The sequence below is a fragment of the Callorhinus ursinus genome, unplaced genomic scaffold (genome assembly GCF_003265705.2).
Source record: "Callorhinus ursinus isolate GAN/ISIS: 27379988/994484 unplaced genomic scaffold, GSC_fseal_2.0 scaffold12, whole genome shotgun sequence".
Classification (NCBI taxonomy): Eukaryota; Metazoa; Chordata; class Mammalia; order Carnivora; family Otariidae; genus Callorhinus; species Callorhinus ursinus.
The window spans coordinates 44,478,188-44,495,754 of NW_027397074.1; the positions used below are offsets into that span (position 1 = coordinate 44,478,188).

General features: G+C 48.0%; 1 protein-coding gene across 1 annotated transcript; it reads right to left on the minus strand.

Annotated features, from left to right (window-relative positions):
* Positions 1-6,182, minus strand: TRIL (TLR4 interactor with leucine rich repeats). Its single transcript, XM_025873077.2, has one exon. It carries the CDS (start codon positions 4,753-4,755, stop codon positions 2,308-2,310), a length of 2,448 nt encoding a protein of 815 aa, XP_025728862.1. The 5' UTR covers positions 4,756-6,182; the 3' UTR covers positions 1-2,307.
* Between the last annotated feature and the right edge of the window lie 11,385 nt (positions 6,183-17,567).

Consider the following 17,567-nt stretch of genomic DNA (forward strand, 5'->3'; position numbering starts at 1 on the left):
TCCATTAGTAAGTGGGTTTATTGACATAACTGAACATAACAATGTATAACATTCATTCATTTCCCACCGAAAGACTTTCCAGTCGAACTCCTTTTACATAGATTTTACTGTTTTTCCGTAAAGTATTTTCAGTGATGTTCTGCAGATGAAAGGGTAGGTGCTAGGAAGCATCAGAGGTCTTTTCCAGACTTTCAGTGGGGCTCAAGATTACACTGCTGTGCAAAAGGACCAGCTAAAAGATGCCATTGCTCTACAAATGAACAAAACTAGGAGCACGAGAGGGGCAAGTAAATAGCCCAAAGGTTTCAAATAAGAGCAAGCAACGACCCCCTCTCCCACGTACTCATATGCTTGGGATCTGACATGGACCCTGGCAGCAAACTAAGAATGACAGCCTATTTCCTGTGGTTTATTAAGTTTTGGCCCCATAGATAAGACTGCCAGAGAAGCAGCTGTACTTTAAGTGGTCTGGCCATTTATTCATCTGAACATAAACACAGATCCGTTCGTTTAGAGCCCTGGGTCTCTGCTCAGCTGTTGGGACAAGGGCAGGCTTGGCTCAATGGAGGCCAAACATAAAATGAAGGACCCCCCCAGACTATGATAGATTCCCTGAGTCATCAGGACCCTCAGGGGCCTAAGGCCCTAAACAGGAGATTCACTGTTAGCCTTAGCACCATCGTAGTAGCCTCTGTGGCACCCCACTGCCAATAACTCCACAACCATGGTGAACATCACCGTGCACCCCTGCCCTGTGACTGCTTTTCTAGACCACACACAAAATCATTAATGTAAACCAAAGCACTACATTTAGTCATAAACATGTACTTCATAAATATCAGGGAACGAAAGTGTCCCAAACAGTTGAAAACAACAGAGCAAATAAAGGAGCTAATCCTAAATTTAAAACAAAAACATTTAAAAGAAATACTGCAATTATTAACTAAAAGATAAGATTTAATAACATGGTAAAACACGGGGTAGTGGAGATTAACTTGCAAAATAAATCATTATTTCACAGTGAGGTTTAAGTACTCCTAACAATCTTCTGGTTTTAGTAGAAACAGACAATCACTGATGTACCCTTTTTCACATTTTTTTCCAATAATTTCTTCCCCCCTCTTTCCTATAGAGTAAGACATTAAGGTGATTGAAACTTACGCTGTCAACTGACTATCACCTTTTGCTTCCCTCCTATTAGGGAACTGCCTTTATCACTTAACGGTGCAACTCAAGAGAAGCAGGGCACAGTCTACTGTGCGTGACTGATAAAAACATGAGAAGTACCACATCATATTTATTCCAATCTGGACACAGTGTCAGAGATGCGGTTAAGTGAACTGGAAGGCTGCAGTTCCCTATGCCGTCAGCGGTTATGCACACCTTACATTCTTTTACCAAGTCTGGCACTGACATTTCCTTTTCCATATATAGGTTTAGAAAAAATAAAATTAAAAAGCCACAGGAGCAACCCTGACAGAGAAGTCTTGCATGCAGCCTTCTCCTGAGAAAATAGGTAATCTTAGTTAACCCCAAGGTCAGCCAATGTTCTTGCAGTGTTAACGTTAAAAAGAAAATACTAGTTGAACGGCTCAGCTCAACTAAAACAGTCCTTGAGTTTATTGTCAGTTTGTTAAATGTCCGAGCTCTTCACATTGTTCAAAAAAAAAAAAAATAGCCTCTCTAATTATTTAAACTTTAAATTATCCTGAATGTTCTATTAACCAATATGAAAGAGTTCCTTGGCGGGTGTGTTAAACTTTACCACCTGCTTACAGCATCTCCCTTCTTGGCAGAGACCACCAGCCCAGGGCAGTCCAGGTGCCAAGCCTCCTTTGTAATACTAAGTTCCTTTTCCCTTAAATAGGACAAAACTCCTCTGTTTCCCACTGAACAAACAAAAAGCATTCTGGCCATTCCGGGGGCAAAAGCGCCCTTTTCTACCCCAAAGGGGGCCAGGCTCTTGCGTTGCAACACCACAAAAGCCATATCCATAGCTGTGCCAAGGTCTCCATGTAAAAGAAGGCTTTCCACCTCTGGACTCTACCATCCGTTTGTCCCCTACTCTTGGCCTTGACCACCAAGTACCACCCATTCACATCATGAGTGGGTACTGGGAATTGGGGGGGGCGGGGGTGCCGAACTGGCTTCCCCTTTGGCTTCTCTGGCAAGTTCACAAAACGGGGAAAGGAGAAGCTCTGATAAAGTTAGATCTTCCCCTGAGATCTTCCCCTGAGGGGCTCCACAGAAAGTGGCCGGCTCCTCAAGGCCAATGAAATGGTCTCCACACCCCTGGAGGCCCCGGATCTAGTCAGCAAACCGCTGCAGAAGATGGTCCTCCCGCCTCAAGCTGCCACCTGTACCGCCGCCCCCGCTGTCCATGAAGCGGTCGCAGGGGAACTCGATGAGGTCCGCCTCACTGAGAGCACACACAGTGGTGCGCGGCCGGTGTGACTGGAAGCCCGAGAAGTCCGCAGACACGCCGGTGCCCATGGAGCGCAGGGGACGTCGGGTGGAATACATGTGTCGAACATGCACAGGGGCCCCACCCTTCCGCCTAGCCCGCAGCTTCCTCCGCAACCAGCGGGACGCCCAGGCCGCCAGCGCCAGGAACACCAGCAGCGCGTTGACGGCCAGCAAGACCAAGGTCAGCAGCTGGTAATCGACGCTGCTCCGGCTCCCAGGCTCCGGCAGGGTGACCAGCCCGGCGCAGTGGTCACGGGGGGCCACCGGGCAGACGCGGCCCCCGAGGACGCCCTCCACGCACACCAGGTAGGGGGTGTCTCCGCGCAGCTCGCGCAGCGTGGCCGAGTCGCTGCGCTCCGGCAGGTAGACGAAGCGGTGGAACTTGGGCTGCTGGCCAAAGCGGTCGAAGAGCAGGCGGAAGCGCGCGCCGCCCAGCGGTGGGGGGCTTCGGTACTGGCGCACCGCCCAGCGCACCGAGGCGCTGTCGGCGTCCACCGCCTCCACCGTCAGGTTGCACAGGATGAACTTGTTGAAGTCGCAAGGGTCGGACACCAGCGGCGGCAGGCCGACCCCGCCGTCTGGCTGGGCGGCGCTTTCCTGCTGCTGCGCGGCCAGGCGCTGCTTCGCCGCCGCGCGCTGCCAGGGGTCGCCAGCGGGCGGCGGCGCAGAGGCGGGCGCGGCCGTCGGGGTGGGCTCCGCGTGGGCGGCGTCTGCCGGAGTCTGAGGTCCCGGCTCGGGCTTCTGGAGCAGGTCCAGTGGGTGTGGCGCCGGGCCCTCGGCAGCAGCGGCGGAGGGGTCCGGCTGCTGGAGGCCCGGGCCCCGTCGGCTCAGCCTCAGAGCGCTGCGGTTGCCCAAGAGCTCCCTGGCGGCCGCATCCCAAGCCACCCCGGGCAGAAATCGCTCGCGCTGCTGCGGCTGTGACTGCGGCTGCGGTGGCAGCTCCTCCGAGAGGCCGCCTGCAGGGGGTGCCACCTCCTCCCCTCTGGCTGTGGGCAAAGGCCTCCCCTGACCTTCGGCGGTCGGGGAACCTGAGGCCGAGGGGTCTGCACAAGCCCCGTTCTGCAGCTGCTGGTCATCCAGGTAATCCAGGTACTTGCCCCTCAAGGCCGGGGGGTGGCGACACTGCACGAAGACCGTGAGAAGACGGCCTTGCGAGTGCCAGTCGCCCATCCAGCGCTTCAGGCCCCGCAGACGGCAGTCGCAGGTCCAGCCATTGCCGTCTAGGTCCAGCCGGTAGAGGGCCGGGCTGGCGGCGAAGATGTCCCCGGAGAGGGCGCTGAGCGCGTTGTCGCGGAGGCTGAGCTCGCGCAGCCGGCCCAGGTGGCCAAAGACAGTGGGGTGCAGAGCGGACAGCGCGTTCCCGCTAAGGTCCAGCGCCTCCAGGCTGTGCAGAGGCTCCAGCAGCGCCACGGGCAGCTGGCTCAGCCGATTCCCCTCCAGGCGCAGCTCGCGCAGGGCCTCCAACCCCCAAAAGGCCTCCGGCGCGAGGTGAGTGAGCTGGTTGCCCCTGAGTGAGAGGAGGCCAAGACGCGGCAGGTGCTGGAAGACGCGCGGCCCGAGGTGCTGGAGGCTGTTGGCCGAGAGGATGAGGGTGGAGAGGGAGCGCAGCGGGGCGAAGGTGGCCGCGTGGCGTAGGGAGGGCTGCAGCTCGTTGGCAGAGAGGTTAAGGAAGCGCAATTTGCCCAACTGGGCAAAGGCGTTCTTGCCCAGAAAGCGGATCCGGTTGGACTCCAGATGTAGGTAGAGCAAGTTGCCCAAGGGAGCGAAGACCGCGTCCGGCAGCGCCCCCAGGGCGTTCCCGTCCAGCCGCAGCTTGACCAGACTCTCCAGGCCCTCGAAGGAGCCGCGGCTCAGGCGGCCGATCTCGTTCCCGTTGGCGTAGAGGATGCGCAGCTTGCGCAGCGGGGCCAGCGTGCCCGGGACGAGCGCCTGCAGGAGATTGTTCCCCAGGTAGAGCTCCTCCAGCCGGGAGAGCTTCTCAAAGGTCTTGGGGTGCAGAGAGCGGATCTGGTTGTACTGCAGGTCCAGCCGTCTGAGCTGCCCCAGACGGTGGAAGTCGAAGGCCGTGATGTTGGTTATGAAGTTGCCGCCGAGGCTGTAGGTGAGCACGTCCTGGGGGCTCGGTAGCGAGCTGGTCTTGGGCACGGCGCGGAGCCCCCTGTTGGTGCACAGGAGGTGCTGGGGGTGCTGGCAGTCGCAGCGCTCCGGGCACACGGGCTGGGCCCGCGGCGGGAGCGCTAGGCAGCCGCACACCACGAGCAGGAAGCGCACCGCGCGGGCAGCCTCCATCGCCGCCTGCCCTGCGTGCTGCGGCCGGATCGTCCTCTTGGCCCGCCTGCTCTGTGTCTCCTCTGCATTCCCCTTGGCCTGGCCAGAGTCGCTCAATGGCCTCTTTCGGACTCCGCAGCGCGGCCCAGCCCCTCCTCCGCCCTTTGTCCGGTGGCTGGCCCGGGTCTCTGCAGGCGGGCTTCGCCCCGCCAAGTCAGGCGGCTCAGGGCGCTCCGGGAGCTCCGGGTGCTACTTGTTGCATTTCTGCACAAAACTGTTTCTCCGGGTGTGCGTCGGGGGGCGGAGGGAGGGAGCCAGACCTGAGCTTTTTGTTTGCAGCTTGAGTCCGGAGAGCTGGATTCCCTGGCACGGATTCTCCCCGCCAAGCGGATTCCCCAGCTGCAGGCGGGAGCCCTTCCAAGAGCTCCTCGGGGCGCGGCTTGGCTGCTGCGCCCCGGCGGCTCGGCCCCCGCAGCCCGCGCCTCCTGGCTCTCGGTCCGCGACCAGGAGCGCGGCCTCCGTGGAACAGCTGGGGGAGGAGCCGGGGGTGCGCAGGCTGCGTCCGGAAGGGACCCAAGTCTGCGAGTGGCGGGCAAACCAGGCGGAAATTCGTTCTTCCCACACTCTGCCCCCCGGGGATGCAGGCGGAGAAAGAGGAGACGGCGGAGGGAGGACAGACCCTGACAGGGGGAGGAGGAAACGCTAAGTGGCTCCGCGTCTGGTCAGCCCGAGCCCTGGACGCCGAGTGAGAAAAGTAGGGATTAAAAACAGCTGTACGGGTCGGCCCTCGACGCAGGGCTGGGGGCGGGGGTGGATTACCGGGCTAGCAAACGGAATTTGCAGACAGAGACCTTTTTATTTTAGATGAGTACACCAGTCATTTCGGCTCATTGGGAGCGCGGCTCCTCTTCTTCGTTTTCAAGTCACTTGCGCTTCCAAGTGTCACCCCGCGGGCAGTGCACGCAGCACGGAGGGCGCAAACATCCTGTAAGAACTTTAGGGCTGCCCAAGGTTGTCTCCAAAGAGCTGTCGGTGGACTACCGTCAGAAGAGGCCAGGTCAGCCCCGTCTGAGTGTTGGGTGTTTGGATTTTTTGACGGGGCTGTACAGGTGGCGGAGGAGAGGCATCGTCCCACGTAGAGATCAGAACTGGGTACTCGCTTGGCCCTGCTGTAGGTAAGAGCCTGGAGAATCCCGGAACTGGTTCTACCACCGCGAAGAGGGTGTCTCTGTCAGATTTTGGTGATTTAGTCTCATTAATCCTCCTCCCGTCTTACAGCCCTTGGGGTAGGCTCTGCACGTGTGCATAGACATAAAATCACCTCCACAGACCCTCTGGTAACTGCTACCTGCGGGCCTCACCAGCTCGATGCCTGGGCTTGCAGGGATCTTCAAAGTCTTGAGGCCCAGAAGTTCTCAGGCCTAGTTTAGTGGGGGAGTCTCACCACTTATCAGTATAGAATGGAGCATTTGTCCCTGGCGCCTTGGAGGGCAGCCCCCCGCTGAGAATGAGGATGGGCAAGGAGTAGCTCTTTTTAATCATTTGTTTATGCAAACAGTCTTGCTAAAAATAAAGGTCCCTTCCCTCCCCCTTCCCACCCAAAATGTTCAGAAAATGTAATTTTAAGGATCTGCTCTGTGAAAAATTAAAGGAGACATCCTCACCTCAAGAGGCTGGCTATCTAGAGGGGAGGGCAAGTCATGGAAATGTTAAGTCATCATCTAAGGCAGTAGCTGCTGAGATACAAGGTGAGTTTTAGTAATTCCAGTGTTTGGCAGTGATTGAGTGCCTCATTTAGCGATTTATATAGGTGGGTGATAGAGAGGAGTTCTGAATTTCAGGAAAGACGAGATCCTTGGCTGCATGGTCAAGGAAGACTTATGGGAGAGCAGGTACTGGAGGCTCCAGGGCGAAGGGCAGTGGAGAGCTCACGGTCAGTCAGTAGTGAAATGCCTATTCTGGGCACAGCGAACAGACCCAAGTTTGCTTGTGATATGCTTTGAGTTTTCAAATAAAGAAAGTGTGTATCTTTCTTAGTATCTGTCAGATACTTTCCAAGTATCTGTCTTAACAAGATAGAAGGTAGTTTGGTTTTTAGTTCTCATGGTGAGAAACTTCTGAAACCTTTTTAGTTCTTGACTGCAGTCCCCCTTATGAAGGTACTGCCCCAGAGGGTGAAACCCAGGCTTGCACAGTGTGGCACAAGCTGGCCTGATCCTGGCCCCCCAGATGTTGTTAGGAGGACTTTCCGTTTTTTTGGAGAAAAGAAGACTAGGAAGCTGCTGGCTTTCAAATTGAACCGCTGGATGGATCTACCTGGGATGGCGCTGTGGCTGCATCAGCTTTGAGCCTATGGTGTGAGGACACACAACCGGCCATCAGAGAAGAGCTGAGAGAGGTGTAACGTGGAAGAAAGGGAGAAGCAGAGATGGGACCCCACCCCTGAGTCTGCAGACATCTTGCAGAGTGGGGACCACAGGCACCGTTCCGTCCGAGGACCTCGAGAGTTTGCACTAATCACTCACTGCACTTGGAGTGTCTTTGCTTTATAGGTGCCCCGAAGGAAGATGTACAAAATCATCAGACCCCTGCAGGTGTTTGGTATTTTTCAATGTTTTGACTGTCGTTGGTATTATTGCCCAGTGTTTAACATTTCTACCAGTAGTGCTGGCTTGCAGGTAGAAATAACATCATATCTGGTTTATGTCAAAAGGCAATTGCTTTTCCACAACATTCCATTTTCTTGAAGTAATTTCTTGAAGTAATCCATCAGCCACCTAGTTAACCTTGCTTAAAATAGATACAGTGTGCCATGCTTCAAATAAGTATAAATAGCTTTCGATAGGTGTTGCTAGCACCCTCAGTCCAGTTTCAGTGAGATTAAGACTTTGGAATCTGCAGATGAAGTGATAACACATATGTGTGTGTGCATGCAGCTAAATTCTTTCTGAAATAGTGTGATTACGGTCTTTTTGACAAATGCTTCCCTTTTTAAAGGCATGTAGCTTGAGGTCCACTTTACAAATGAATGACATTTAAATCCTTCAGAGTACATGAATGTGTATTCTTATGTGCCCCCAATGATCTCTGTTTCTGTAATGCTGCACATTCACGTGTTTTATTTTCAGACCATCTCTCTCTTCCAGGAGCTAAAACGGTATTTTGCTTGAATTCAGCAGTACTTAGAGCCCCCCGGTAGTGAAGAGCTGTAAAAGCAACTCCAAAGCTGCATTTGCTTTGAATGCTGGTGATCTGGCAGGTACTATTTATGAGAATCTAGCAAGAGACAAATCCCAGGATGAGTGATGGGAATGCAGCGGCTGATAGGATTCAGTGCCAGACCCCAGGGTGCAACAGCTCCATGGGAGCCTGATGGGCAAGGAGTGAGCAATGGCATCACCAGGTGGTAAGTGCCGAGGGGTGGAGCTATGGGAGCCCTGAGGAGGGCACCTGGCCTGGACTGAGAGCTTGAGGAAGGTTTCCAGAGGAGGGAAGTGCTGGAAGCCTGCAGACAGGGGCAAGAGGGTCCTTTAGGAACCCCCAGATCTTCTGTCTTTGTTGATGAGATCTTTTGACATTTGTATTTTTCAACAGTATCACACAAACTTGCTCATATGGCTTCCAAATAAATATTCCCTTACTCCCCTTTAAGGATTTCTGCAGGCAGATGACATAATGATATTTGCACTGCAACGTCAAAAGGTATCTCTGCTAAATAAAGTAGGTGCTATACAAAGAGAATGTTATCTATCCAGTTCTTGCCCTCTGGGACCTTGGTGTGACAGTGGTTTGTGCAAAGTATGTGTTGATAGAACATCCAGACCAAGGTATTCACTAGGTAAGCTATGCATAGGCTTTGCGTAGATACTAGATATAGCATCACTCTTGGACCACGGTTACCTGGACTGGAGAGGGCTTTGTTCCAGTCTTCGTCTGGTTGTGTCCCTCCCCAGAAGAGCAGGATTTCAGGCTTCCAAAGGGATGTGCCCACCCACAGCCCACAGCCCCGCTCCTGCCCAGGGCTCCTAGGACCCTGGAGTTTCTTATTCAACTGCCTAAATCTGTGAAGACTTTCATCCGCCTGTCCTCTTGGGGGCTGGTTATGCCACAGTTTATATATCCCTAGGGCCAAGAGAAGGCCACAAGGCAGCTGTGCAAAAAGAATCTGGAGGTGTGAGCTGCGATTTCCTGTGGTATGCCCGGGAGGCCACTAGGAGACTCTTCGTAATGCAGGAGCCGGAGCTGAGGGGAGGCGCCAGGGACCAGGGATCTTCTTTCACACTCTGACCCTGGGCTCCTCAAATATTAGAGACAGGCCTGTCCGTGTGTAGCATTTTAGGAGGAAAAAGTACATATACTTGGATTTAGGAAGAAAAAGGAGAAACATTGCAGGAGTGTGAAGGAAAGCATTTTTTAAAATGTGACTTCTACATTATAACATAGCCTATACCGAATTTTCTATAAATAGTAATAATTTTTAGTAAAAGCATGGACACTGTTGTCTCCATTTAAATGCCTGTCTCTTAACGATGTAATGTCTTTGTTTATGGATGGATCCAGGCTTGGTCATGTTCCGGGAGATTCAAGTATTGATTATGCTTAAATGTATAACTTGGATAATCACACATGGAAATCCAGAAGGGAATGCTGTTTGTGAGAGAAGCAAGAGCTTTGTCGTTTCACTTTTGGAAAGCTTGCCCTTTAAATCTCAAGCGCACTGGGGGATAGTTGCAGAGGTCAGAAGCAGAGGCAAGTTTGGTCTGGTTCCATGACACATATATATGGTGTAAGGGTTCTTGGTCCTGCCCAGGCCTGGAATCTTCTTGGGCTTGCCAGGGAGGTACAAGTGCTTTCTTCCCAAGAAACCTGTGGTTCCCTTGGACTTGAACTGCAGAGGCAAGAAGGATTCCAGGCCGTGTCTTCAGTAGCTCCTGGACCTGGTGTGAGTTGGCTGCTCTGGGGCAGGAAGGGTTAGGGGGAGGAGAGCTCAAGCTCCCTGCTGTGGGGAGAGGTGGATCTGCCAAGTCCTGCTGGAGCAGCCGCGTGGAGCTTACTCAGGGCAGCCTGCAGAGAAGGCCCAGCTGTTTCCTCACCCCGAGTGAGCCAACCCAAGATAGGCAGTGTGGCCCCCAACACAGATGAAGTAGGAAGCCAAGAGTCCCCATTGGTCCTTTGGCGTGTTATCAAACCCAGCCCCCAAAACTCTCTCTGTCTGACTGAGCCTCATCTTACTCCCAGTCTGAGAGTCAAGTTTCTTTGCCTTGGGGATTAGCAATGTGAATAAGAGGACCAGTGGGTTACAGTATATCGGCACATTCTCCATGTCCCTCCCATAAGCAAATAGGAATGCTGGCAAGGTATCGGCCTTACTAAATCAGAATCTCTGGGGGCAGAGCCCTGGCATCTGCATTTATAAGCCATCGGATGATTTTTATGTAGACCTAAGTTTGAGAAAACTGTTCGACAGTATTTCCAAAACACCTGCTTATGATCGGCTGGTTGTATTACGATGATTTCAGTAACTGTGACTGGCACTCATGTGGTGCTGGCTGAGTGCCAGGCGGTGGTGTGAGCCCTCTGCATAAAGTAACTCATTTATTTCCACAACTACCTTGTGAGATAGGAACTATTGTCAACCCATTTTACAGAGGAGGAAACTGAGGAGCTTACTAAAAATACAGGATCCTAGGCCCACCTCCATAGACTGATTCAGAACCTGAATTGAAACTGATTCAGAATAGGGCCTAGGGATCTTTATTTAGCACATCCCCAGGGTGTTTTTGTTTTTGTTTTTTGTTTTAGGTATTATCACTGAAGGAGAATTCTGGAGGGCTTATTCAGACCTTTCTGTGTCTCCTCTGCTAGGGGCCCCGGGACAGAAAGACAAGTGAGACCTCTTTCTGTTCCTTCTGAGAGCTCCGCGTGGCTAGGGAGTTAAATGTATATAGCTGATAATCCAGGAAGATGGTGCCATTACAGATAAATACGAGGGGCACCATTTGCTGGAGTAGCAATTATGTTTTGAGAGGAAAAGAATAACTGAAACCTGTGTAGAAAATATGCGGCCCACATAATACTGTATGTGTTGAGGGCCATTGACAAGGGACTGCTTCTAACACACTGGATTTTGGGTTCAAGGAACATCCTTATTCATCCGTTCAAAGATGCCTGAGTATTTGAAACTGACATGTAAAAGCAGGTTGCTTTTACAATCGCTACAAAAACTCCAGTGAAATGTAGGTGCTTCTGGCAAGTTCAAAAAAAAGGAAAGGCAGTTGTTGGCTTGGGTGTAGTAACTTAAGAAATAAGGCAAATCCGCACACTGTTTATGGTTGCAGGATAGCGTTTGTTTTTGTGTAAACTGAAATTTTATAGTGGTCATACAATGTTGTCCTCCCTTAGATAGAATTCAGTCAGTAGCCTCAGGAAATGCTTTAGGTGTAAGAGTGTCTCTTATTCCTAAATATTTGTCATCTTGAGGAACCAGGCCTAGAATTGTATTTTATGGTACAACTTTCCAATATTCTTTTATTTGGGTTTCTTCACACTACAGTAAAAACATTTATTTAGTGATTTATATCCCCACCCAGCTGGAAAGACAACAGCCTTATTTTATTTCACATTTGTGGTACTCAACAGCTGTTGTTGACTTGTCCAAGAGTGTTCACCAAAAAATCTAGAAGAAAAAAATTTTAAATGTTAATAGTTGTTGTCTTTACATGGTGAGAAAATGAATAATTGTTTACATTTTGTTTTTTGGCATTTCCTAAATGATGTACAATCATTATGTGTTGCTTTGAAATTAATTAAAAGTATCTTTAAAACACAATTTTAGAGAACACATTGAATATCTGGTTTTAACCTCAACATGAGTCTCATGAGGCATGAGGTGAAGATTATTCGTATCCCGGTTGGGAGGGGAGGGTGCTAAGAACTAGAGAAGTTAGCTAACTTCTGGAACGATCCAGCGCTGTAACAATAGAGTGCAGACCACAATCTAAACCATTGGCTTCTGACCTCAGCTTTTTATGGTTGGACCTTGCTAGGCTCCATGTTGATACATGCCTATATGTACACCTAATGAAGCCAGTTGAGGGTGATATTCAAAAACTTAGCAGTCGGTTCAGTAAGAGCACCGGCCAGCCAGGTTTGGCACTGCCCCAGCCAGGACAGACGGATGCCATGCACAACCAGCCCAGCGTGCCGGTGCCCACCAGCTTAAAGTGGACGTGCCTGTACTTGATTCAAGGTTTTGAATGGTGCTTTCAACATCCCTCTTTTTTTTCTTCATAACTCCATTATTAAAAACAATCTGCTTAAGGCTTAGGCACAATAAAAGCAGTAACCATGAGAAACAACACACAAAGCCTTCCTGGGTCCAGGTTCTTCCAAACTGCAGACTTGCTGGGGGCCTGTTTCTCTGGGCTCAGTCTTAACAACAGAACATTGGCGAGAGAGCAAAGTCATCACTTTCACAAAACACGAGTTCTGTTTTCAGTTTATAATTTGGAAATTGTCTCCCCCTCTCTTCGGTGGGCCGACAGATATATATTTGAAGGGAATTTAATTCATAAAAACCTTCTCACAACTTGATCTGAATTGTTATAATTAAGGGCTTAAAAATATTTGTATTTTTACAGGGGGGCACTTCTTTTGAAGAGTATCGACTTCAAGGATTAGTAACCCATCCTATCTATTATCAATGATTTATTATCAAAGCCTACTATCAATGATTTATTCTCAAAGCACACATGTCAAGCCCCTGCTCCCCATCTACCCCAGAGCTGCAGTGTCTCCTTAGGTCTAATATTACTGTCTAAGGCCAAAATAAGGGAGGCGATTTCAAACCCACACCACTGAAAACCGTAGCTGAATCCTGGCAAGGAACAGCCTGTCAATCTCAGCAATGGAAATAATCTTGGACAGTCAAATAATTGACTATATACAGTGTAAATACCCTCAAAGTGTTTGCAGATTTCATCAAAAGGCCAAATGCTTTTTACATAAAACCAGGAATATGGCAGGAAAGGAAATTAGAGGAAGGGAGCACCCATCCCCTTTTCAGAGTCTCTGTAATTTTCTATAAAGATTTGCACTTTGATTATGCTTAGTAGCACCATATGCTGGAGTGGGACGCAAGATCAAAGGTTCCAGCCACAGCGCTGGAACCTTGCTGTAGGCAGGATCAAATATTTCTGTTGGTAGAAAGCTAATGGATGCGTAGGACACTCCTCTAGCTCCCCATGCTTCCCTATTTAATTTCCAAAATATAATTAATAATACTGCCAGTGTGAATGTTTTGAGCATCTTTTTCACTGTCTGCTTTAATACGCTGCAAGGTTGAAAAAGAAAATGATTGTTATCACTTCTAAATATCAAGATATTTAGAACTAAAGAATTTTCAAAAGCTTCATGTCAATTGTCAAGTTTTATAGTATGTATGACCTTAAAAATTTGGGGAGTGAGGGGTTGCTGAACACTGCTTTTCTTTGGTTGATAAGAGAACAGATATTTTTCTCATTCTACTCTATGATCAAAATATTCTACAATGAACATTTGTTTCTGTGGTTAAAAATCTTTGCTGAGAGTGTACATGATACCATATTCAGTCTTGCTTTCCCCATTGCCCTGACATGTCCCTCTTCCTTCCTTTGTTACAAATGGTTTTTCTTATAAACCTTTAAAAAAAATCAATCTTGGTAATGGAAGTAATTTTGGATAGTCAAACAATGTACTGTATATGATGTAAAAACCCCCAAAACATTTGCAGATGTCATCAAAAAGCGAAACATTTGTCCTAAACTCCCCATGTGATGTGTTTGGTGTGAGCAGAAGACAGAGTCCACTTGCCAGGTCTTTCACCTTGAGCCATGTCAGTCTCTTGGATCTGTGGTTCATTTTCTCATCTATAAAAGGGACAAATCATACTTGCCCAATGCACGAGTTCTGGGAAATGGATGGGAAGGTGCTTAGTAACTACCAGTGTTGTGAAAACAGGATTCTTGCTAACATTTCAACTTCATGCATGTGTTGTAGGTGAGAATCTGTGGCCTTCCAGGGCAGGACCATGCCTTATGCACAGCTTTTTGGTGTCCTCTGCAACATCAACAGGGTCTTAAACTGTGAGTCTCTAATAAATATTAGGTCAAGCCAAAAAAGTAAAAAGGAGAAGGGCACATTCCAGGTAACTGTTCTTCTACCTTTCCTTGTAGGTTCTGTTTCTATCTCTTCATGGTTTCCTTGCTGTACTCCCGGCTGCCTGGGCCCCGAGCACCTAGTCGTCAGCGCACACGTTCTCCCCAGTAGCTGTCTGGGCAGGCCTAGATTCTGGGCCAGCTCTGCCATCAGTTAGCTTACCCGGTGAATCATTTGACCACTCTGGGCATCATGCTTTATGGAGTGTGGTTATAATACATCAGCGTTTGCCCAGAAGGTTGTTATCATCAGTAGTAGCCCCTGTGAAGGTAAAAGATTATCAGGGGGGAAAAAAGGAGTTCTGTGGTCAGCGTGGGCCATATGCCATTTCCCAGTCTTGAAGAGTCACAGCACAAGATAGCATGTTCAAGGCTTTAAGAAATCCTGCAGAAAACAAAGGGATGGTGGGGTTGGGGGTGTGCAGGTGGTGGTGGCAGGTAGGACTGTTAACCTAGTCTGAGACACACTGGATTAAAATGATCACTAAAATCTCTTCCAGCTTTAAACCTTAAGGAATCTGTTGCATTTCTTCCATGGAACATTATTCAACATCACTAGAATTTGTTAATGATAAAGTTCTTGAAATATGGTGTTCTGTGTTGTGCTTGACTGATCTCAACAACTCATGGTATCTCACTGGTTTAATATTAATCCACAGTGGGCAGGAAAATATATACCGAAGTGTCTCCAGTCTCTCTCAGTCCCAGAAAACTTGTTTGCTTTGCCCCCACCTTGTGAAACTAGCAAATTATTAGACTTTTCTTTCCACCACGATACAAGTGTTAGAAACCCATAGTTGGAAGCACCGTTTGGCATGTTGAAAGTTCCGGGCAAAATAGCTGTTGATGCTTCAAAAATATTATTTAGCCCCTCTGCTAATGCCACTGGGGTGTTTCCTGGGAACCTAGCCATTTGGCGAAAATTCTAGTAGTGAGACCCCCAGGCTAATTACTCTGGTATCCTTGGGCGTAAGAACCTGGTTGATAATCAGTGCATAACTCATGTGATCCCTTGAAGTGGTGGAACATAAGTACCAGCTTAACTAAAATTCCTGAAGTGGTTTCCCATCGGAAACAGGTGGCCACAAAACACCTGCCAGAATCATAACCATTACTGACTAGCGTCTATATAGGGTGCGTGTGTATCATGTGCCAGGCACAGTTCTAAGCGCTGTCCAAGTATTAAATCATTTACTCCTCCAACAACCCCACAAGCAAAGTCTCCCCTTTCAGATGATGCAATGGAGGCAAAGGAAGGTTGAAGGGCTGCACAGGTCACACAGCTAGTTAGTGACAGAGCTGGGACCTAAACTCCCATTTTGTGAAAGTTGTTATTCATACTTTTCACCTGTATCTTTGACCACGGTGTCCTTGTCATCCCTAGAGTCATTTTTTTTTTTTTTTGGATACATAACATTTTCCAGAATATAGCATCTGCCTTTTCATACACATCATTTGAACTATAGCATTTTTTAATATTCTGTCAGTGGAAATTTTCCAAGCCACCAATACCTTTTAGGGCATACGTTTTCTGCATTCCTGCCATAGGTGTTTATTCATGATCTTCGTAATATTACCACTTACAGTATTGCTTCCTGCCTCATCACTATACTTATTTTTAAATGAAGAATAGCCTTTTGTTATTACAGAAGCAATATATGAGCCTTGTAGACGTCCAGAAAAGACAGATGAGCAACAATAAGAAAATCAACAGCACGTTCCCACTGTGGAAGGTTGCATGGTGGCCCCTCCAAATGTCCTAATCCCCAGAACTTGCAAATATGTTAAGTTACAGGGCAAAGGGAAATTAAGGTTGCAGATGGAATTAAGATTGCTAATCAGGTGACACTGAGAGAGGAGCTCTGGGTTATTCTGGTGGCCCAGTGTACCTAGGGCCTAGAAGAGAACTTCAGAGTGATGTAGGATGAGAAGGGCACAACCTGCTAATGAGGGAGGAAGCTGGAGGAAGTGGCCATGAGCCAAGCAATGCCGTCAGCCTCTAGAAGCTAAAAAAGACAGGGAAATAGATTCTTCCCCAGAACCTCTAAAAAGGAGCACAGCCCTGCCAACACCTCGATTTTAGCTCAGTGATACCCATTTGGGCTTCTGACTTAAAGAACTCTGAGGTAATACATTTTTATTGTTTTAATCCACCATATTTTTGGTAATTTGTGTGGCAATAGAAAACTAATATGCCCACCAACCAGAGACAATTAAGTGTTAATTTTTTATTACATGTATTTCCATATTTTCATACACATATATGTATTTTTTTACTAGAACAAGATCATAATGTTGTAAACAGTTTGTTTTCCTTTCATAATCTTTCTCTTTCCCTGTCCATAAATTTCTAAAGCATCTAATATCTTGATCACATTGACATTATGCGAACTGTCGCACAACTATTTCCCCAAAGCTAGTTTGTCCAAATCACGTTTTAGGTCTGGAGCTTGCAGGTGTTTTAAATCTAAAACAGTCCTTTTCTTCATCTGTTAATTTTCCTGCTCAATGTTTGTCTGATCACTTCCTCATGCTGTCACTTAGCCTGCTCGTCTGTCCCCTGTATTTCCTAAAGAGCCTGATCAATTTATGTTGATAAACTGTCTAGAATACATTTGGGGTGCCATTGTATGTTTCACGTGGCATTTCTTCAGGAGGCACGTGCCATGTGGTTTTACCATCACTGAAACTCAGACTGTCCTCTGGGTCGTGTGATGGCCACCTGAGCTGGCTGCTAGACAGTGATATGGTTCCCACTGTGACCAGAAAGTATTCAGTATGGAGTTCCTTTAACACCACACAGATGTGTGGTTTCCCCTCAGCCATTCACTGCGTGGCCAGTTCCATTTGACAGCCCTTGCCTGAATTAACATGCATTAGAAATCGCAAAACGATGATTTTTCTAATGTTATTTCTCCTGCGTTTATCAGCTGCCACTCCTTAGTGAAGAAGAGCTTTCCCTAATCAGCTAGATCCATTTGTTTACTCTGAAAAGCATTTTGGACTGGGGCAGCAGGAGAAGTGCTGCTTCCTTGGTCAATTCTCAAAGGGAGGACTTTGTTAATAACAACCTCAGTGATGACCACTGGTTTCTGCCTCTTCTCAAGTAGCATTAAGATCCCCAGATTTTCCCTGAATCAGTTTGTTTCTTTCTACAATTTTTCTGTGGATCATGTTGCCAAATTGATATATGTTTGGGTTTGCTTTTCAATTCTAGGGTTTTTCAGTTGTAAATTTTTTTAAGAGTTTAACAAAATAGAGTAAATTTATTTCAGCTGAATACCTTAGTTGTAATTTTTTAATGGTAATGCATTTACATAATTCAAAATCAAAATTATGTGGGAAAATATTCAGAGGGAAGTCTTATTTCTCCCCCTGCTCCCTCTACCTAGTTTTTCTGTCCTTCTACACATGACCATATTTTATTAGTTCCTTATTTATATGTCCATTCTAGGAGGGTTTTGGGTTTTTTTTTTTGCACATACGAATATGTATATGTGTATAGATATATAGCCTTATTTTAACCCCTCCCTTCTTTGTACACATACCCCCCCTTGCTTAAATTTTTTTCCCACTTACTGGTATATTCTGGAGATCTCTTTGTATCAGTAACTACAATCCTTTCTCATTCTTTCTTTA

Coding starts and splice junctions, on each gene's coding strand:
- TRIL (XM_025873077.2), bottom strand. CDS start 4,755: ATGGAGGCTGCCCGCGCGGTGCGCTTCCTGCTCGTGGTGTGCGGCTGC.